This window comes from Sander vitreus, chromosome 24 (genome assembly GCF_031162955.1).
Source record: "Sander vitreus isolate 19-12246 chromosome 24, sanVit1, whole genome shotgun sequence".
Classification (NCBI taxonomy): Eukaryota; Metazoa; Chordata; class Actinopteri; order Perciformes; family Percidae; genus Sander; species Sander vitreus.
This window is the reverse complement of record NC_135878.1, coordinates 1180103-1203027: the sequence shown is the minus strand read 5'-3', so window position 1 is coordinate 1203027 and position 22925 is coordinate 1180103. Positions and strand designations below refer to the sequence as shown.

At 39.4% G+C, this 22925-nt stretch overlaps 1 protein-coding gene across 10 annotated transcripts in view; it reads left to right on the top strand.

The window, feature by feature from the left end:
• Window positions 1-407: 407 nt before the first annotated feature.
• Window positions 408-22925, top strand: part of LOC144512985 (inositol polyphosphate-4-phosphatase type I A-like) — a 42853-nt gene continuing 20335 nt past the window's right edge. For 5 of the 10 annotated variants that reach the window (XM_078244021.1, XM_078244024.1, XM_078244023.1 and 2 more), the window contains exons 1-9: window positions 409-536; window positions 8846-8930; window positions 17005-17243; window positions 19000-19044; window positions 19293-19411; window positions 19907-20023; window positions 20271-20350; window positions 20914-21025; window positions 21561-21651. In XM_078244021.1, coding sequence (XP_078100147.1) covers window positions 17138-17243; window positions 19000-19044; window positions 19293-19411; window positions 19907-20023; window positions 20271-20350; window positions 20914-21025; window positions 21561-21651 — 670 coding nt within the window. In that variant the 5' untranslated portion in view covers window positions 409-536; window positions 8846-8930; window positions 17005-17137. Of the gene's footprint in view, window positions 537-6135; window positions 6224-8845; window positions 8931-12758; window positions 12906-13045; window positions 13095-17004; window positions 17244-18999; window positions 19045-19292; window positions 19412-19906; window positions 20024-20270; window positions 20351-20913; window positions 21026-21560; window positions 21652-22925 lie in introns of those variants that run through there. The other 5 variants (XM_078244018.1, XM_078244017.1, XM_078244019.1 and 2 more) reach the window with 5 other exon arrangements.

Sequence of the window (22925 nt, the reverse complement as noted above, 5' to 3'; positions counted from 1 at the left end):
TTTTCATTTCAGCTACATTACATGGGCTGTTGAGTAGTACTACTGCTCATTTTATAATGTTGTCCTATGTTTTGTTTGTAAAATCCTAATTTTGCAGAGTAACTGCGGTAGGCTAAACTAAATGTAGTGGAGTAAAATGTACAATATTTGCATTTGAAATGTAGTAGAGTATAGAGCTATTAAACTCGCATAAAATGAATACGTACGTATAAATGCCTCCAAATTATATTTAAGTACAGTACTTGAGATAACAGTAATCAGTTGTATATTTATATATATTTCATTTAGAATTAAATAAATGTAAATATCATAGACTAATGACTAAAGACTTTTGAAAAATATCTACGTCGTGCGTACAAGCTTGCGTAATGACGCAGGCACGCAGGGGGTGTGACCAACGGCTGCTGTAGCTGCTGCGGCTACAACCAGAAGAGAGACACACGCAGAACAGTACGGCAGTTTGTGGACACACTCATCACAATAGTTGTATTTTGATCCAACAAACGGATATTTTACCATAACACGCACCCGGGCCGGTAAGTAAAGGCTTATTACGGTTAATTTTAATTCAAAATACGTAGAGTAGTGACGGGTTTTTATCGGCTAAAGAGCTAACGTTAACTGTTAACGGTTGCAGCTTTGTTGGTGTTTACACGTTACGTTACTGTCAGTAAGTTCGGAACGGAAACTTTAATTAGTTTTGTTATTATTTATTTTAATAACAAGACAGGTTTTACTTGTAATTGTTGGCACATAACTTATAAACAACACAGGACAAACGTCAGCTGAGCGGACTACAGCTGACTAACGCCAGAGCAGGACAAGACGAAAAACATAAATAGGACTGATGGGTTATAATAATTGTAGTTTAGTTTCATTTAATATAGAGGAAGTCCTCTGACGGGATATATTATAATGTGTAAGTGGTTCCTTAAATGTGTCAGGCGGGTCACAGTCTGAAAACCACTGCTGCCACTGGTATTACGTAAAGGAAAGGTGCATTTTCCTCCAAGTGTGTGTAGAGCTACGACCTGTGGATACAATCCCGACTATGTGGACAAGCCAAACCATCTTTGCGTCCATCTCCTTCTCTAGCTAGCTACATCAGAGAGGGCACCGAGCCAAGCGAGGAGGAATGAAACGCTGACTGCGACTTCTCTGCTGGGCATCCTACTAGCCAGTGTGCAGGTGTCGGATGGTGAGCTGTGTGCAGGGGCGTAAATACAGACAATGCAGGCAGTGCGGTTGCACTGGGGCCCAGGGAGTGGGAGGCCCATAGAGACAGTGGGCACTCCAACAATGTGTTAGATGGAGAACAGACCCTTTCAAGTGATTTAGAACACATTTTCTCAAAGAAGAAAAAACAGTGCCATTTGCTATGTATGCCTTCGAAAAGCCAAACTCGTCTACGTCATGGTTTTCTCTTTTTTTTTTCTAAAATTGTCCCCTCGTATCTCCCACTGGCTGGGTGGCCTTTGTGCCTGCGTTGGTTTACAGTGAGATGTCTGGAGCTGTGGTTTCCTTATGCAGTAGTCTCTCATTGCCAGCTCTATCTCCACAGCGGTGCGGAGGAAGGTCTGGCTAGTCCACACAGCATTCCGGGATGGGAGAAAAACTTGCGCTGGTTTATTGGCATTTCTTTAAACCAATCACAATCGTCTTGGGCGGTGCCAAGTGCCCAATGGAACAACGGTGCCTCTGCAAAATAGCCTCGGGAAGGAACTTGTTTTGGTAGAACGTGTACGTTCAAAAGTTGTTTTAGTCGTGCAACAAAAAACTCAGATTCGACAGATAGTGAGAAGCAGCTAACATAGTTTAGAATGCCAACACAAAGAAAGCAGAAGGTGACAGACATCCGACAGAATTAAGGGACATCCGGCGGAACTCTGGCGGCACCTGAGCAATCAATGATTGTAAATGAAACGTTGTCGATATAGACTACTTACGCAGAGACTTGGCTGGATCCTGGGTGCCGTTCAACTGGGTGACTCTTTCCCGTGTACCGATCTGACGGCCACATTCTGCTTTATGATGAATCATGCACAAGTCTAAGGAGCTGATGGGGTAACATTTCACTGGAATTGTACCTCCTACAATTTCATGTTGTGACAAATAAAAATTGACTGACTTTTTAAAAATGTATTACCATGTTATGATTGGACATGCTTAGTTTCTGGAAGTGATTTTATAGCTCGTACCCTACAAATCATCCTGTTACAAACACACACACACACACACACAGATGTATTTTGGTCATTTCAGTGTAATAACGTTATGTGAGTGCTGCATGCCCTGTCTGGAGGCTGACTGTGGATGTGCAAGTTTGCTGAGTCTGTTTGCATGTTGTCCACACATTTTACTGCAGTATTTCTGCTGGCCATCAGAGTGGTTTTAAGTTTCACTGTGCAGGAGTCAAGGTCAGCTGGACATCGATTTCCAAGAGCTCTTTAAGAGGAGAAATGTGACCTGCTTGGAAATGTGGCCCATACTGTGAACGTTTGAAACAATAGGTAGCTTCAGGTGGGAGTATTGTAAGGCTTTTCTCACTTTTTGTGCCAGGGAACCAACACACTTCCATGATTTAAGAGTTGAATGTTTACAAGTTGCAAATGGCGGTAATGTTGTGTTAAGTTTATATAGTTTTTTTTTAAATCCCCAAATCAGCATATGACAAAATAATAATCTTAGCTCCCAAAGCTAAAGATAGCTTTGGGTGCTTTCAACCTCATTTCACTGCCTTTGTTCAGAGAGTAGAGCTGCCTCAGGTGTCACCACATGACCTAAGCTTGATTTAAAGTCATATGTTAGGGGATTATAGCATACTTATGGCAGCTATGTGTATAGGCCCCCTCTATCCTTACTCCCAATTTGACAGGGTAGTCATTTATTTTGATGCCACTGAATCCCCTTTGTTTTTGCCCTTAATCCAACAATTCAAAAGTTATTCTGCATCTTAACTTTGCACCATCCATCAGCGCTATCTTTGTACTCCCTGTATCCCCCATTTCCATTTCCTCCTCTGTTTCCACATAAATCATTTCTTGTCACTCTCTCTCCATCTCGCTCACCCAAACATCTTTCATTGGCTCACACGCAACAATCCAAGCAATATTCAGTTTAATAACATTTATGACACAGAAAGCATCGAATCTTCATATTTGAGAAGCTGGAACCAGAAAATGTTTGGCATTTTTACTTGAACATCTGTATTGATGAAGTGTAATTTGATTTCAAATCACATGGTGTCGTGTGTGTGTGTGTGTGTGTGTGTGTTCTCTCTCACTCAGCTCAATAGGGCCCAGCAAACACCTGTTGATTCATCCTCATCGTCTTCCAAGGCATCTGCCTTTCTTGCTCTCGTCATACGACATATATACAGCAAGCATGTGTTAGCCGTTTGTCTTATTGCCCGTCTGGTTTTAAAAGATAGAAAGAGAAAGCATATAGCTGACATATGAGGTATGCCAGGGTAATGAGCTGTGTCATCCTCTTCACTTAAAATTCAAATGAATCACTCGATAACTCATCGTCAATCTCATCATCATATTTACTCAGAATGCAGGTTGCAAAACATTTGCCTTTTTAAAGAAAAAACTCACACATCCAAACAATTCTTCTGTGCAGGTATGTAGGACAAAAACAAAATCCCGCACACTGGTCTTGCTGCAGCATCACCATTTATTAAAGAAAACTAACGTTTCGGTCCCTCTGGACCTTCGTCAAGAATATGCCGAAATGCAGATATGTAGTCAGAAACACATAAAATATATAAAGTTAATAATTGCATTACATACATACTAAAGACAATAGATTGTTCCCTAACCACCAATAGCCTATAAGAACAAATGAGTAAAACTATCATATAGTACAGAAGTATAAATAAATGTATGGCTGCAACTAATGATTACTTTCTTTATGTTATTCTCAACAAACTCTCAGAGTCCATGGGGGCTTCATATGTCTTATTTTTTTCAAAGACCCAAAAATATTCAGTTTACAATCATATAAAACTAAGTAAACCAAAAAATATACATATTTGAGAAGCTGAAATGGAAGTTTTGCCAGTTTCATTCACTATTACTTTTGTACATTTGATTAAAGGTCCCATGGCCTGAACATGTCACTTTATGAGGTTTTTTTAACATTAATATGAGTTCCCCCAGCCTGCCTATGGTCCCCCAGTGGCTAGAAATGGTGATAGGTCTAAACCGAGCCCTGGGTATCCTGCTCTGCCTTTGAGAAAATGAAAGCTCAGATGGGCCGATCTGGAATCTTCCCTTTATGACGTCATAATGAGGAAGGTTACCTCCCCTTTCTCTGCTTTGCCCGCCCAGAGAATTTGGCCCACCCATGAGAGAGAGCGACATGGCTTGGAAACAAGTGAAGCATGGCAGTTGGTCAAGGCCACACCCCCACCCTCCACCTTGCCACACCCCCCTCTCTCTCCTCCTCAATAGCATTTAAAGCTACAGACACAGAAATGGCACATACTAAGTAAAGCTCATTGTGGGACTGGCTCTAGTGGCTGTAATTCTGTACCAAGGCTGAATTTTGGGAAAGAGACTTCAGATACAGTATTAGGGGACCACTAAGGCCTATATAAAAGAGACTTCAGATACAGTATTAGGGGACCACTAAGGCCTATATAAAAGAGACTTCAGATACAGTATTAGGGGACCACTAAGGCCTATATAAAAGAGACTTCAGATACAGTATTAGGGGACCACTAAGGCCTATATAAAAGAGACTTCAGATACAGTATTAGGGGACCACTAAGGCCTATATAAAAGAGACTTCAGATACAGTATTAGGGGACCAGCTAAGGCCTATATAAAAGAGACTTCAGATACAGTATTAGGGGACCACTAAGGCCTATATAAAAGAGACTTCAGATACAGTATTAGGGGACCACTAAGGCCTATATAAAAGAGACTTCAGATACAGTATTAGGGGACCACTAAGGCCTATATAAAAGAGACTTCAGATACAGTATTAGGGGACCACTAAGGCCTATATAAAAGAGACTTCAGATACAGTATTAGGGGACCACTAAGGCCTATATAAAAGAGACTTCAGATACAGTATTAGGGGACCACTAAGGCCTATATAAAAGAGACTTCAGATACAGTATTAGGGGGACCACTAAGGCCTATATAAAAAGAGACTTCAGATACAGTATTAGGGGACCACTAAGGCCTATATAAAAGAGACTTCAGATACAGTATTAGGGGACCACTAAGGCCTATATAAAAGAGACTTCAGATACAGTATTAGGGGACCAGTAAGGTCTATATAAAAGAGACTTCAGATACAGTATTACGGACCACTAAGGCCTATATAAAAGAGACTTCAGATACAGTATTAGGGGACCACTAAGGCCTATATAAAAGAGACTTCAGATACAGTACTAGGGGAGCACTAAGGCCTATATAAAAGAGACTTCAGATACAGTATTAGGGGACTACTAAGGCCTATATAAAAGCACCCAAAAAGCAGCATGTCATAGGACCTTTAATTATTTGTCATCACAGTAAAAGTAACGAAAATAAATATTTTTCTCATGTAGATTGATATGTGAATGTGCGAGAAACTAGGAAGATTGCAGCCAAAAATCATTATTTTGTAGTTCCTCCTTGGAGTTTTCTATTTCTCACTGCATTCAGTTTGCTAACGTTATGCTTAACTATTAACATGAGACAGATACAGACACAAAACATCTCTAGAAGTCTCTAGAAGGGTACATTTATTCAGATGATATGGTCTGACCAAATGTACATCTGAATAGACACACTGCTCTGTCGATGCTGAGTGCTCTGATGCAACAGTCACATTAGTTATTGATGAGCATTGGGGGTAAATGGGAAAATTGTGTATTGCTAATCCTCACATTGGAGAAGCTGTAACACATCACAATCACACTCAGCTGCCAGTTTATTTGGCACACCTAGCTAAAACTGATGCAGTCTAATGCAACAGTCCTGCAATCGCCTATTTTCATGAAGGTCATAATGTTTTTAGTGAATCCCGAGAAGCGACGATGTGAGAGAGAGAGAGAGAGCGAGAGAGAGAGAGAGAGAGCGAGAGAGAGAGAGAGCGAGAGAGAGAGAGAGAGATTAAAAGCAGGAGGAAGAGGAGAGGGCGAGGGCTGGCTGCAGTCTCTTTGCCTCGTGACGGCGTCTGCAGCGTGAGTTTGTTTACATCCATCGGCAGCAGTCGTCCTTGGGTATGTGTGTGTAAACTTAGGCTGTCATCTGTTTAGCCAGCATTTTGACCATCATCACCTGGATTTGGACTGTGACGCTGGTTTTATGTCTTGGGGAATGACATCTGAGCTGTGTTTGGGCATTTGGGATAAAAATGCACAATCATGCTGTATGCTAATAGGTTATCTTTTAACCAATCATAGAATTTCTTGCTGGGAATAATTGCAAAAATAAAAGTTCTTGTACCATGTTTGACTACAAAGTGTTAGTGCAGTGCACAGGCAGGTGTACTGTGTTTTTTTTTTACTTTTTGGATTAAAATGCTGTCATTGTGCGTTTGGACAGGCAGGCAGGCAGGGAGAGAAGGAGCCGATACAATAAAGTAAAAATAAATGTTGGTTATTGTGCAGACATACAGTAGTAAAGTAGTCAGTGATAGATAGTTCTGGTAATGGGATTACTTCTGTTTAGACAGACAATCTTCATGATATAGGTTATATGTATTTCTACTTGAGGATGACGCCGGGAAAATAGTTTGGCAGAAGTGGTATGAAGTACTGAATATTGTTTTCTCCATTAGGCTAATAGATTAATCATATGGTTTCAGAACAACTGGTGAAAGACCCCAAGTCTTTCTAAAAGCAGCAAATCATCACAATTTTGATTCATGAACTAGTGAGTATTTGGCATTACATCTATATTTTTTCACATTTTAAACAGGACGCAAAGTTTGTAATCGTCATTTCATTCATTTGCCACCATGAACGTTTGCTTTTGCTGTAAAGCAAGACAACAATCCTACAGGATTACATATCTATTCTAAGCAATCAGAGAGAAACCTGTTCTTGCTGTATATGACTCCATTGACTTGACTGACTGCTCAGAGTCACATTTTGTTCTTTTGTTTTTTCTCTCTTCGTTCTGATGATTCATTAGCTGATGCACACACACAGCACACATCCTCAGACCAGATGACGTCATGTTCACACAGATCTGTTTGGTAGTGTTTTGTACAAGAACAAACTCAATTTGGCAACTCACAAAGCCATAAAAAAAATCAAAGCTTTTATTAGCATCGGTTAGCATGCTAACACACTAAATCAAGATGGTGAATGTGGCAAACATTGACAGAACTAAATTAGATTATATTCTATCAATACTGGTCCAGCATGATTGCTCATCATCTACACATACTCAATAGATTTAACTCTGTTTGCAGTTTAATTTACAAGTTTCCATTTTTTGCATCAGTAGGGCACATAGTAGAGAATCTTGCCATTACCCGATTATTTTTGCAGAAATCTACAAAACCCTCCTGTTTTATGTCAGCAAGCCTCCATTGATTATTTTCTTCACATTGTGAGAACTGGTGCTTGCAGTTTGTCCTCCGAGCCAGTCAAAGAGAGACTCGTAGCTTGACCCTGCCAGCTCACTTCGCTTTCACCACGTCTCTTCAAACTGCTTCAGAATGTTTTTTGTGTCTCCTGCGTGTTTGATTCAACACTTTTTTGTGTTTTGTTTCCAGTTATAGTCAGTGGCAGGAAATCCCCCAACTATGTGCTAAACAGTAGTGAGTAAAAGCTCTGTGTTAGATTGTGTTTAGTGGCCTTTTACTGGCATTTTTTAAAGCTGCCAATATGCTTGCTATGTTGCAAATCCACCATTAGTTGAAATCATTTGACTATTTTTCTGGGCAGTTATACTTTTTTAAGGCTTGGTTTTAGGGTTAAGGTTCCACTCATGTTTAGGTTAAAGTCAGGGTAAGGGGAGCAGTGGGATTCTGACTCGTAGACCAAGATCTTGATCTTCTATTTTTTACTGTATGGAGATGTAAAATACATGCAGCTCAAATTGGACATAGGTTATAGATATTCAAAAGTGTTCTTTGCTGTGACTGTGGCAAAGAAGCAGCCAGTGCTGAATGGTGTTTGTGCAACACAGACTAAAAGCAGACTGAAGGTTACTTTTGGCAGCCAGATTGACTTGTTTAAGACACTTCCTGAAACAACAAAAGGAAGTGATGCCTACTTGAGCAAGAAGCAGTTTCACACACACACACACACACACACACACACACACACTCTGAGTGAGGTTAGTACTCTCCTTTTTATACTGGATTTTTCTGTGAAGAAAGGGCATTTTAACATGAGGGTACTTTCTTAAAGTGTGTGTGTGTGTGTGTGTGTGTGTGTGTGTGTGTGTGTGTGTGTGTGTGTGTGTGTGTGTGTGTGTGTGTGTGTGTGTGTGTGTGTGTGTGTGTGTGTGTGTGTGTGTGTGTTGCTCATTTTCATGTGAAAGGGCTACAGCTGCTCCGTCCTTCCAAAGAAATTATTCATGCTTTATTCTAATGCCAATCCCACAGAGTCCACAGACACAGGGAACACCTCTGTTATTGGCTTTTGGGGCAAATCTGTTTTGGACAGAACCATGGAGAACCGTGCTATCGTTTTTATTTTTGTTGCTGTGGTAGAAAGTGAGCGATAACGGGATAATGGCTCCCGTATGTCCCATTTTTGTCATTAGAAGATAAAATTATGTGGGCAAACAAACAAAAACAAGCCTGTAATGAATCATAGAAGACAGTATTAAACTGTTCTTGACATTTTTCATCTCTATAATGAAAAGCCTGCATGTCTTTTCAGATTGGGAACTTCTGCTGCCCTGTCTGGAAGATCATCCTCACTGAACCTGGATCAGCTTCCCTCCTCTTCATCCCGCCAATAGCCTGTGAGTAGATTTAAAATGCTCTCAGAATGCTGCAACTAACACATTTTCATTCATTGACTAATTGGTTAGTAAAATATTTAAAAATAGTGAAAAATGCCAATCACAGTTTCCCAGTGCTCATGTTGATGTCTTCAAATGTCTTGTTTTGTCCGACCAACAGTCCATAATCCACAAATATTCTCCTTACAATGATGTTAAACAAAGAAAAGAAAAAGAAAAAATAATGTTTAAAAGACCAGTTACAGTTAATTGAATAATTTAGACAACAATCAGCAATATAATCAGTTTATTTAAAGTGCTCATATTGTGCTTTTTGGCTTTTTCCCTTTCCTTTATTGTGTTATATATCTTGTTTGTGCACATTATAGGTTTACAAAGTGAAAAAGCCCAAAGTCCACCCCAAAAGGACTTACCATCTCCAACAGAAAACACTGTTCACCAACTGCTCCAAACAGCTCTATTGTAGTCCAGCCTTTACTTCAGAGACAAACGTGGTCACTTTATAACACACGTTATAATGCTCGCCTAGCTGCTAGCGTGGCACGCCCTCATACTCTGCTTCTGACTGGCTAGTAGTCCTTACCTACCTACTGCACATGTGCAACTCCCAACAAAGATGGTACTGAAGTGAGATGCTTCACTCTGTAGCTAGAACAGAGAGCTCAACACACAGGGTGAAAAGAGGAGCTGCAGCAATGTGCAGTACAACAAAAATATGGTGTTTTCTGAAAATTAAACCTATTCTGGTACAACCTCTAAATACAATTATGAACCTGAAAATGAGCATAATATGAGCACTTTAAGTAATTAATTTCCCTTCTATCTGTTGCAAAAACAGTATAATTGAGGAGTAACAAATATGCTGCATCCTCAGTTGATAGATAAAGTTATGGGATGTTTATTTTGCTTTGGAGCTGTCTTTCTGCCATTGGATATTGCGTGAAAAAGGGAGAACCAAATTTAGAAGAAGTCTTCTCTGAGAGGAGATGTGACCCGAGTCGACACACCCTCACATTCTCACACAAAACAAAATGTGTGGTGTGATGCCTTGTCTTCAGTGTGCGTGTGAAAGGCTTCTTGGCCACGAGGAAGCTGTAAAATGAGGTTTCACCATTTATGGTCAACTGTACTCTCACACACTCTGTCACACTTTAACCCTGTCTGTCTTGAAACTAAGACCAAAGCTTCAAACACAACCACATACATACACATAAGATATACACGAGTGGAGAAGATATGAGTTTAAAAACTTAAAGCAGGTTGTGACTTCCCACTGTCTCCTTCACAAATCAGAGGGAGTTGTGACATCAGGTTGCCCATCAGGTTAAGACCTTGTTGCAAATGCTGAGCACAACCTTCATGAATTTCATACAGCTTACATTTAACGGCCTTGCAGGATCTTGTCAGTGCTGCACTTCTTAAAGCTTGCCTTTTTAAATATCTGATTTCATACAGATGCAGATCTGCCAAAACAAATCTTGTTTAAAAATGTCTGGACTGATGAATTGAGTCATGCTGCCTTTCCAACACGTCCTCCAACATAAACAAGTAATTTGTCACGGCCCTCCAAAACAGAGATTAAAAGTTTATTCTTGACCTTTGAAAAACAATTTTCCATTCAATAGCTGTTCTGGAGATTTCACTAACATCATACGATCTACGTCATAGAATTGTAGCTGGTCAAATTTTAATTTGTCTGAGTACTTTATGCACCTCTTGTCCACGTTGGCTTGAAAGTTGAGATTGATTTGATTTGTAACAGTTGGTAGGAGACACCTCCAGTATCAAGGTCAGAAGCTTTGTACAATCCCAAACTCCTCTCTGAGTGATTTTGCGATGCCACTCCTACTTCCATTACATTAACTGTTGGACGGGCATGGCTCAAGTCACCTACAAAGCTATAGAAATCAAAAACCTGTTAAAGGAAGTTAACAGGTCACACTTGACGTGTGCTGCCAAATTTAACAAAAAGCCACCTGTTTGATCTCTCCAACGAGCAAATGACGTTTGCATTGTTGTTCCCTAAATGTTATATGTGTCAAATATGAAGAATTGAGCAAAACACAACTACTATATTTGATGCTACTATCCATATTAGGGTAGTCATTCAGGCCCTGTGGTTACAGCAAGATAAAACAGATCGTAGACTGAATCCTTTATACTTGAGAGAGTGTTTTTTGTTGTGGCATTTTACAATACAACTTGTCAAATGTAATTAAAATCTCTCCATAATTGCTATTGTTAATGGATTTTGCGTGCATGCGTGCTTGTCCCAATTCATGTGACTCACAATACATATACACACACATATTCACTGCCATGCCAGGCTAAATTTGGAGCTCCCTCATATGGCAGCTTCCCCCTCAGTGAAGTTTCTGTTCTGCCACAGATTCAGAGAGGAGTTTGACTTCCTGTTTGCTGCTTGGGATTTTGTTGGCATCACTGGACTGTTTTTGGCAAGATAGTGAATTCCCCGGCACTGCCTAATTACTTAATAGATTAGAAGTGTTAAATCCGTCATCTGTTGCAGGACGTAAACAAAGGGGTTTCACTGAATGTGGTAGGATGCATGGTGAAGAAAAGCAATGGTTTAATGATGATTACTGAGGGTTAGCAAGAAACATAGATGGGTTATATGGGTTTACAGATTTTAGCGTAATAGAGTATAATACATAATGCACAAATAAGATGTTATTCCTCCTTTATTGTATCAAAACAAAGTGGGGACAATCTGTTTGACACACAAAACTCAGACCAATAACTTAAAATAAAGTCAGGAAGTTGATGTCTGTAAAATGTTATGTAGAAACTCACTTTTGATAAGAAAACTTGGAAGTAAGTGCTCCTCTTAAGCTCCTCTCAAACCATTGAGGTTTCTTGGCTTTGCGAGTGGAAAATGTGGCTCCAGTTGGCTGAGAGAATGGAAATTTCCATTTAGGTTTGGGAACAAAGACCAGAGGTGCATTGAGTGGTCATTTTCTTGAGTACTTTTAGGTAGAAACATTAATAGCAGAAACATGGCGGCAAATATTCTATTTACACTGTGTGTTGAGATGTGTTGGTTGACAACTAAAATGTGTGTTTGCACATTGCAAAGAAAAGTTAAGTATTTGTAATACTTCTAGAAAATGCAATGGCATTCAGAATAAAAGCGGGGAAATATAATTTTGTTAAAAAAAACGTAGTGCAGCATGTCATTGGCATACCAGCTAAAGTATTCGAAATATAATGCTATGCTGCACATTAAACTTATTTTTTAGGGCCGTGTGGGTTTAGATTTTGATTGACATCTCCCATACTCAACATGAATAATTACTACATAACTAGGCCTAACTATAATAAACAACTGTTGGGCCTCTGAAACTTTCCAACCGCAGACCCCTTGTACTCTGAAGGTCAGAGGTTTATATAAAAAAGTTTTAATCATTCCCATGACTGGATTGACTTTGAATCTGTGTACTCCATGCTTTCCATTCTTATACTACTGTAGGGCACTTTGAAGGGAGAACAACCTGTGGGTTTAAACATGTGACATTTAGTTAAAAGACAGTCTTAGCAGCTGTCTCTGCCTGCTGCAGGTTTTGGCATAAGCAATCGTATTTTAGCTGGCACTTACTTGCTGCTGCTGATGTATTAACATTGTGTGTGTGTGTGGGTGTGTGTGGGTGATAAATTTGTGGTGGGACACACTGACTCTTTTGGTCTGCTGACACTCAGAACAACCACAGGAATAGACAACAGTAGCTTGTATCATGCATCAGTAGCATGCACAAGTATTAATAATGTACATCACTGTCCCATGTTAATGGTTAATGTGGCCCGGGAAAGGGAAGTTTGGGGTCCCCTGCTGGAGCTGCTACCCCCGCGACCCGACCCCGGATAAGCGGATGAAGATGGATGGATGGACTGTCCCATGTTTACTCTAAATCACTTCCCGGTGAACATGCTCGGGCTCGACAGAGATGCTTCGTACAGGTTCCAGCCTTTTACCTTAGACAGAGCTGGATACAGCTATATATACAAGAACACATTGTTTCTTTTATCTGATCAAATGTAGACAATGTGTCTTCACCGATAGATATTTCACTGTAACTTGTCTTTTCAATGTAACATAGTTGGGCTTGAGAGCTGGAAGGGATCAGAATCACACAAGGCAGGTTCAAGGTAAGGTTAAACTGATGAAGTACTGTAAACGTCCCTTCCATCCCTTTTAACTTTAACTGATCCTCATTCTCTCAAACTCTAAACCTTTTTAAATGCCCTGCCATCCTCAGTGACCTTTGATATTTGTTTTATACACAACTCTTTTCTATTTACTTGCTAGTGTCTCTGCTCATCAGCACAACACTCAGACAGCTCATCTTAAAGGCCCTTAAGTCTGATGTGTGTTTGTGGTGAACCAAACCAACCCCGTTGTCAAAGCTCATGTTGTTTCATGAATATTATATTATTAAATAAGAACTGCACAAAGAAGTCCCTCCAGAGATAATGGCAGCTTTGTCACCTGCTCTTGAAATTCTAGCTATTTAGCTGTGCACTCATCTGGTCTTGCAGTCTTCCCGGTTTTATTAACTGCATAGTAACATTTCAGTTGTTTCCATACCTCTACTGTTGTATTGTGTTTTGTGTGACTTCAACACTTGCAGTGAAAGAGACTCAAGGCTGAATCTTCCCCCAATTGTTTGATGCAGTTGTGATAGGAATGAGACATTTGGGTGTAGCAGAAAATTGAGTTTTTGCAGAGGTTTAAGTTAAAGTGGGAATTCAAAACAGCGAAGGGACTGCGTTGGTGTAAGACACGAAATAGGATCTAGTAAGTCCAGTTGGAGTAACAGATTCATGTGTTTTAGGGGCTTAGCATACAGCTAAACCCTGCACAATGGTTTGTAATACAAACTCTTACAACTCTGGAAAGTTATCACGGCGGCAACTATTTTATCACAAGGATTGTGAGCTTATTCGGTTGGCCAAGATTTAAAGCTGACTTACATATTTAGAGGTTCATATTCTTCTTCAAGGACTCAAGTCTGTTCATGGCCACATTTTAAAATGTTCTTGCTTCTTCTGGGAAAGTTCTCCTGGTAGAAACACTTACATTTAGTCTATGGTATCCTTGTCTTCCTCTGTCTAACAAAACTACTTGACCTTATCTAGAAAAAGAGAAAATGTGAAATCATAATCAAGAAAATGTAAATCGGGTCGAGTCTCCTCCATCCAGAGAGGGCTTCAGGTAGTGCTCCAGATGTAGGGCATGTAGGCATGACATGTATCTGAGCTGACCGAAGTGGGCCATATCAGGCACTGGCAGGAGAGGAAGTAGGCCACCAACTATTAACCCAGAACCACAATTAAAATGAGAAACCTCTGTGGACCTTTTCGTAAAAGATGAATCATTGAAAGTCCAGTTTTTAACAGAGTTCAATCGCAGAAAAAAAACAATTTCAGTGGGCAGGTTTAGAGGAATCTGAAAATAAGTTGCTGTTCAACACAAAAGACAAGTAAACTCTGCTATTCATTTGCGAACAACACTGAATTCACGCTACATTTTTCCACAACAGCTCTGACATGAGGTTGTGTACACAACTTTGACCTAAACCTGAATCATTGAAACACATTTTTCTGCAATAAATAGAGCATACATCTTCCAAAATAGACTGCAATGTACATGTGTATGTCTAACTAGACCACAGCCAGCTACTGTCCCTTGCGTTTGCTGCTTTTCTGCAAATGGGCTAATTGGTCTTTAACAAAATGGGACAGAGGGAACGAAACCAGGTGAGAATGAGCATGAGTGGGACAGTTGTTCATCCACAAGCTAAAGCCTCCAGGGAAACAGATCCCAAAAGATGGGGGGTGGAAGTGAAAATTAGGAGGGAATGGAGCAAAAAAAAACTATAGGTTTGGGAAGCGCCACAGTGTTTTTAGTTGGAAAACTCCCAAAGCTAGGATGAAGGAGGATGTAGAAGAGATGGGAGTCTTTTCCATTTCCACAGACACGTACTGTACATTTATATAAATGCAAATATATACCAATATATATGTATATATTAAAGAAATGTGACCAAAACACACATGCTGTAAATACATTTAATAAATGTTAATACATTCTTCATTCCTATTTCAACATTTAAGTTATTAGAGAATGGATTATACTTCCTGTGCACATCATTTAATGACCTCTTGTTTAATGTGTATTTAAAGCTTTTGGATATTTAATATTTATTTATTTATTCCTTCACACAGTTGGCATGAATGAACATAAAATTAGACATTAATTAGGGAGAAACAGTTGGTCAGATATTGCGGTTGTATGAGGGTTTAACATATTTTACCCTGATGATTGAGATATTACATTTGTTACAGTTCTGAAGGTGGAACAAGACTCCTCTTCAAACTGACCAGAAGTTCTACTCTCCTTTTTCTCTCTTTGTCTTTTCTCTTTTGTTAAGATGCTGCAGTAAGATGATACTTTATTCATCCCTATTAGGGGAATCTGTGTGTTCTAGCAACAAAAGAAATCAGATGTAAAATCTGTGAAAGTAGTTGGAAGGGGTTATATATGTATAACATATGCTGCTTACTGTTTAGGTGGTAAATGAGATGAAAGATTGGATTACTCGACTTTGTATGTGACTGTTGATACTTGTTTCTGTCTCTGACAGCTTTGTATCTAGTCTTACTTTCTGTACCTTGTTCCTTATTTCTGTTCTCATGCTTTCCCCTTCAAATGTTTAATTTCTTATACTGCACTGTAATTTTTTGTCTCCTATTTTATCTGTTTTTAATTTTTTTATCTGTTTTCATGTAAAGCACTTTGAATTGCCCTGTTGCTGAAATGTGCTCTACAGATAAAGCTGCCTTGCCTTGCCTTCACATGGCACATCGACCACATGAATTCAGTGGAATTTGTGCATGTGGTTTTTTGGCCTTTTTAGGCAGTGAGATTTCCTCTTTTTTCATAGCACTTGATGAACATTGCCCATTTTGTGTGAATGTCCATAAACAAGGCTTTTCACTTCTTTGACAGCTATAACTAGCATGTGAATACCTAATTTAAAAATAGCATAAATTTCATATTAAACTTGTGTATTTCTTCCCTTTTGGATAAGATGTTTTAGATGCCTCTCAGGCTTTTTTTGTGTACTTGTCAAATCTTTTTCTCCATTTCTTTATCTTTCTTTTGTTTTATGGCTCTAAGGTACAAATATCAAATCAGACTAAGCTAAGATGAAACATGTGAACTACTGCCAGTATGATACTGGAGGAATTTTGACACCACTATTGATGCTTGAGGGTGGGGGGGGAGAAATAATACATTTTTATGTCTGAGTAAAGATATTTTACAGTTGAACATTAAATTGAAACAATAAACAATTATAATGTATTTTATATAGACCGTAAACTTATAAGAAAAGTTTGAACAATAACCATAGAAATATATTAAACTTCTCTAATATCTAAATGGACTGTTTTAGTTTAGTTAGTTATTTTTAATTTTTTATAGTTTTTTTTTTTTAGTCTTAACGACTACTAAACACAAGCACTTTTACATAGTACAGGAACCAATTCACCATTCACACACATTCATACACTGTGGCCAAGGCTGCCGTACAAGGTGCCACCTGCTCATCAGATTAACATTCACACACATTTACACTCCGATGGCGCAGCATCGGGGGCAACTTGATTAAAATCATCATCTACCAACATGAATGCAGATGCATATCTGGATTATCTGATTTGATAATGTTTCCCTGTGGTTGTATTGATCGGCCTATTGTTCATTTCAACACAGTTTCTTAGGACTCCTCTTTTCCTCTTCTGTGTTCCCAGGACTGTTTGTCTGCTTATGTTTTTACAGAAAGTCCTGAAAACATTTGATACTTCGTCACCAAAATCTCGTAGCTCCCCTTGTTTTTATTGTTTATTTTCACTTCACAAAATACTGAGGGGATTAAGCAAACTTGGGCCTAATGAAACCATCTTAAAACCAGTTTGATGATCATCCTTACTCTTCAGAACATGTAATCTTAATCTAACCCCCCTCCCTTCTCTCCCGTCTCTTTCCATTTAGAGAGGACAAACTGCTTTCTGGAGCAGCCGTGGATCTACGCAGAAAGAGGGGCACCTCACATGGGAGTGTGTGACTGTGTGTGTGAAGGTGTGTGTTCAGGCCTCCAGCCGTCACCCACTGTTCCCGGACAGGCATGGCGGGGGTCCGAGAGCGCGGCTCCCGCACACAGAGACCGTGGTCGGTGTACCGGGCCAACACATTCGAGCTGTCCAACGAGATGATCGGCTTGGCTCTCGCAGGTCAGCGACTTACACATCCTTTACACAGGTTTACTAAAAAGTAAAACGGAACCTAGTTTTCCAGATACTTGTATTAATCTAAAAGTACCACTTCAATGAGGAAGTTGCCACTTCATTGATAATCGTTTTTGTGTTTGTCTAGTGCCTAATGTCTTTACATGTTTTATTTTAGTTTAGGATCATTTCTAACTTGTGTTTTTGAATGTGTAAAAACAAAAGTAAGTAAAAGAAAAAAATGTAATAATTGCATAAAAGACACATACTAGCGATGGCCAGTATAAGCACAGCCTGCCGTTATTGTCAGCCACTTGCAGCACCACTTAAACTAAAATTACACACTGACACACACACTCTGCTGGTAGAGTATTATAGTTGCGTGGGAGCCAATAGCCTCTTTAACCACAGTTCCCCTGAAGCAGGTCATGAAGAGGCCTGAGGGCTACTCATCATCTTTCAACATATCGCAGTTAAGATTACACTTGGTTTAAGAGTCTGTAATGCTAATATTGTACCTCAGAGGAAAACTCACTTCGAAAAAGTTTACAGAAAATAAAATCAAAAAAATCATCAGTTTCTTTAATGCAAAAAATGTGATTAAAATATAATTTCGAAGCCACTTTAAGCACCAACAATTCTGATAAAAACTGGCTCATGCAATTTTGAAATGGAAGTCTGTGTTGGATTTTATTTTTAATTAGGGCTGTCAGCGTTAACGCGTTAATCGCGATGTGATTAAGGGCCGACGCGATGCAATGAATTTTTTTTAATCGCATGCCAGCATTTATTAATTTATTTTACACTTCACTCGGCTTAGTGTCGCGCCTAACAGGCTACTATTTTGACCCTTTGCAGCACTGTTACTTATCATCAAGCTGCCACTTCCTCCTAACACAGCAGCAATAACTCTGAATGGAGCTTTTTATTTTCCAAAACTCCCGGACGGCTCGTAGACAAGTCGAAAGCCATATGCACGTTGTGTTAAGCCGAATTAAAATATCACCGAAGCACGTCAAGCTTGAGCTACCACCTACGGAGCTAAGCATAGTAGTACAGTTAACGTGATGCTACCCGCTAGCGGGCTAAACGGGTGGCAACTAACTGCAGACCTGTCAGCATCGTAGAGGACTCGGGTCTTAAAGACGTACTACTGTTCTGACCTGTCTCGTTGCCGTCGAGGGGACAGTAGTTTTCACGGACACACAGCCTGTACGACACGGAGAAAGCAGCCACACTGGAACTGCTGCAAGGTGCTGCAAACGCTGTCTCATTAACCGCTGATCACTGGACGTCAGTGAGGAATCAACATTATTTAGGAGTTACTAAACACTATATTGACTCTAGTAAGGATAGGGATTTTTAGTTTTTTAGTTAGGAACTTGGAGGAATTGTGCAATAATGACAGATTCACACATTTTTCTTTTGTTTACAGTAAATAAATAATTACAAATCTTAAAATCAAGTTCATAAAGTAACTTTCTTTGCATTCATTTGATTCCCAATCAAGATCCTCTGGTAAGAACTGCTTTCGATTGTTAATATGTACTTAAAAACTGTTCTGATACGCAAAATAATAGAATTTTAATCATGTGATAAAATATGCGATTAAAAAAAATGTAATCGTTTGACAGCCCTATTTTTTAATTAATGGCAGTTAGCCCAAAAACAGCGACTGGTATCAGAGACTCAGTGTGCAGGGCATTTTGGCATTTTGTTTTCTTTATAACTAATGTTTTTGTGACTTGTTGTTGGTTTCCAGGAAACAGTCAGGACCCAGATGAACCTGTGCTTGAGTTTAGCGTAGGTGAGTAACCATTGCATTCAAAACAATTTAGGCTTTTACCTGATGAGAGCAACTTGGAAATCATCAATTATTAGTCGGCCATTCACAAATGTATCCGTTCATCGTTTGTATGAGAAGAATTTGTATGTTTGTTGTCTATTTTATAATAATGTCTTGTGTAACATTGAAAACAATACACATATAATCTTCAAAAAGCATTAGATAGGCTGTTTTCATACCTCTCGGCTCATGCAGTGTTTCTCATCCAGCCTGCACAGACCTGCTGACTCCCGCTTTGGATCGGAAACCCAACAGCTTTGTAGCAGTGAGCTGCACGACACCACCGCAGGCCTTCTGGACCAAACACGCCCAGACCGAAGTCATAGAGGTCAGACTCCTCAGCCCCCAAAATGTGAAATATTTCCCGGTGAAATTTGATCCAACTGCCTCCACCTACACCTCCCTCATCTACGTTGTTAGACCGGGAGGTGGAGGATTAGAGAGAAATGAATGAATTGAACACTTTTGGAAAGGGTATTGGCCAACTGATGTCACAACACATACCTCCGACTGCCTGACATCGCTCTCCTAGCTTCTAAGATCCAAAACCATAAAAGAGGTCAAGTGCAGTTTGGGCTTAGCTGCTCGCTTCAAATCACAAAAAAAGAAAATGTTTGTAGGGAGAGCAGAGACAACACTGGGACAAAGGATTATGCATTGTCTATTTTACTGGGTTTTATTGTTATGCATTATATTAATCCTTTCAAAAAGCATCATAATAAATATCACAATCTTGCGATGACAATAATTTCGCAATAACAAAAATTCTAATAATATAATTTTGAAAACGTATATGGTGCTTTTAACATGGCTGTGTCCACAGGGCACCAGTAACCCCATCTTCCTCAGCAGCATCGCCTTCTTCCAGGAGTCCAACATCAACCAGCAGACGCAGGTCAAGCTGGCCGTCTACGACGTCAAGGACCGCTCACAGGGAACGGTAGGATGCAGAGACATTGGTGGTAGCTCCGCATTCAGATGGCTTTTCTATTTAATGTTTTACAATTACGTTCTGAGTGAAGGTGCTTCAGTTTGGGTTTTTGTTACATAAAACAAATTCCAGTTTCTGTAACACTTACTCTGTAAGACAAACATTGTCTGTTCTCTGGAGTTCTCACCAGTTAAGAAAAGATAAGGAAATAGCTGAATATGAACACATCAATAATATTGGCTTTCTGTCTCTTTAGATGTATATGTTGGGCTCAGCACTTTTTCCTGTTAAGGAGTTGTTGCAAGAGAGGAGCCACAGATTACGACTCGAACTGAGGTAACACTGGCACACTTATCTAGCTTCTTCCTGCTGTATTTACATGTATTATGTATGTGATGTAATTAGTCTTTTAGCTGTTAGGAAAGGTTGGCAATGTTGATTCTGTTCCGTTGTCAGTTATAAACAGGTTTTTTCTTTGATACTTTTTTTTTCATCTCAATAACAGGTAAAAGATGGTTTAAATTTGTGATGCACAACATTAAGTCCATTAAACTGTCAACCGCAGGTGCTACAGAGCTAAAGAATGTTCAACATACATATACAGGAATACAGGAAATCTATTTAAATATACAGGAAATGGTTAATATGACAACCTGTCTGCTTTCCTTCCTTTTCTTTAAATCTGTTTCCTGTGAAGGGAAACAGCTTGGGTTGAAAGACCTATGTAATGTAAGGTTTTGGTACTTTTTCTGCTTTATATGCTTGTAAATGAAATATCTTTGGGTCTTTTCACTGTTTATTTTGGCATTTTATAGACTAAACAATGCAAATGCTAAACACAAAAAATTGTTAGTTTTCGCCCTAATGCAAAAATCAAGTAAATGTGTTTGAATGGACAGATCAGCAGAGAACGAGCGGGTGGGGAACATCAGCATAGCTGCGTGGCAGATGGAGGAGAGAGCCGATCAGAGGATGTCGGTCAGCCGCCTGCCAGACAACATCACTGGGCGGGTAAGAGGCACGGCCCTCTGGGAGCTTTTGGTTTGAAATGTAATTTCTGTATTCAGTCAAACCCTCTGAATGCAGAGGATTTGGTGTATCCATACTTTCCATATTGTTAATAAAAGAATCAAGAAACGTTTACTTCTACTTCATATTTATTTATAACAGATTTGGATTCATTAATGACTACTGGCTTTATATGCATTGCTTTAATGGGACAGTGTAAACACATGATATGTTATTTTTGGTCAGAGTGAGTCAGATTTCCAGCCATCATCTCTTAACTAAGGTGTACAGTAAATTGTGTCCCTGTTTGTCTGTGTACTGCTTAATAATTCAATCAAACGTTACTGAACCTACTTTATGTCATTACAATCATGTCACACAGCATTTGTAGTACAATGAGTTCTCTTAGTGGATTTGGTTTGTGTAGGAGCACTGCGAGTGTGGTGTAGGTGAGCGTAGGCCTGAAAGAGAAGCGCGCTAAGGCAGATGGAGGTGGTTGTTGACTCGCTGTAATACCAGTACATGTGTTGTCCTGCAGACGATGCTGCCTGTCGACCAGAGCCTCACCGAGTCAATGGGAGTCCGAATCAAGTACGCCTCGCTATGCAAAGACACCCTGCTGCGCTCAGGTACTTTTTCAGATACATCCCACCTTCCCGCACAGGTTTCCCCCAGTGTATTACAAGCCCGGTGGCCCACCATGTTTCATAAACTACAGTTAAGAGGGGCAGCTCGGTTAGAAACTTAAGCCTAGTCATATTTTCAAATCTCCAGTTAGCTTTTAGCACTGACTTAGTGTAGAGCCCTATGGAGTTTGTCTTATAGCTTTTCTAAATTCTTAATTTCGCGATTCCGTCCATTATTTGGTATCACTGAAACTTTTGGGCTCTACATTAATGCTGCCATCAGTCTGTGACTGGCCCCAGCCGGGCCTTCGTCGAAAAAAAGACACTTGCCACTGGGCCTAACAACTTTTCAGGGGAAAACCCTGCCGCGTGTGTGTTCTTTGTGACTATTTAAATATGGACTTAGTTATCAGCACCTAAAAATTACCATGTGGATAGAATTTGGTGAATTGAGTTAGGTGAGGTGCCTGTAAAACGTTTGGACTTCTGGAACAACCTTGTTCTGCAAAACAAGACTTGTTTCCACAACAATCAAGTGCTATTTCCTCTGGAAATTCAGCTTGGAAAATAAACCTTAATGGAGCTTGCCTTTTTATTGTTTCCCCTGCTGGTTTATTCCATATTATTTAAAATAATGTTTAGGTCTAAAGACTTTCATCGGGTATATGAATAAGCATCACAGCAGTTCCATTTATATACGTACAGAAAATTTAACTGAAACACACTAAGGCAATAAGATAATTCCAAATAAAAAGTATCTGGAAAAACATACATAAGATGTTTGATTCAATAAGATCTACATAATAATCCAAAAGTTGACCAACATTTAAAGAATTAGGATAAGACTACATAAAGTTGAAGAGGACCTAAAATCGTCATTATGGAAGGCGTTCATTTTTAGGATTCGGGTAACAACACCACACTTTTTCAAATTAGGGACCAAAAATAGATTTTGGTAATATTACAGGTATGCCAAAGTATGATATTTTCTTCCCATCCTCTTCTGCCTGCATGGCTCCATTTTTACCAATACATCAGACCATGAATCTTATTACCCAGCAGAAATATATGGATTGGCACCAGTGAGTGGGACGGATCTGTTTACCTCAGGGATAGATTGCTGATCCAAAAATAACAGAAATGTGAAAAGTTTGAGAGGTTATAATAACATTTGTATGGTATATCTATTATTTTAGTTTATTTTTTATTTTTACCTCATTTTGTTCTATTTGTTTTACAACTTACCTTACACACTTGTCCTTTTTGATTTTCCTGGG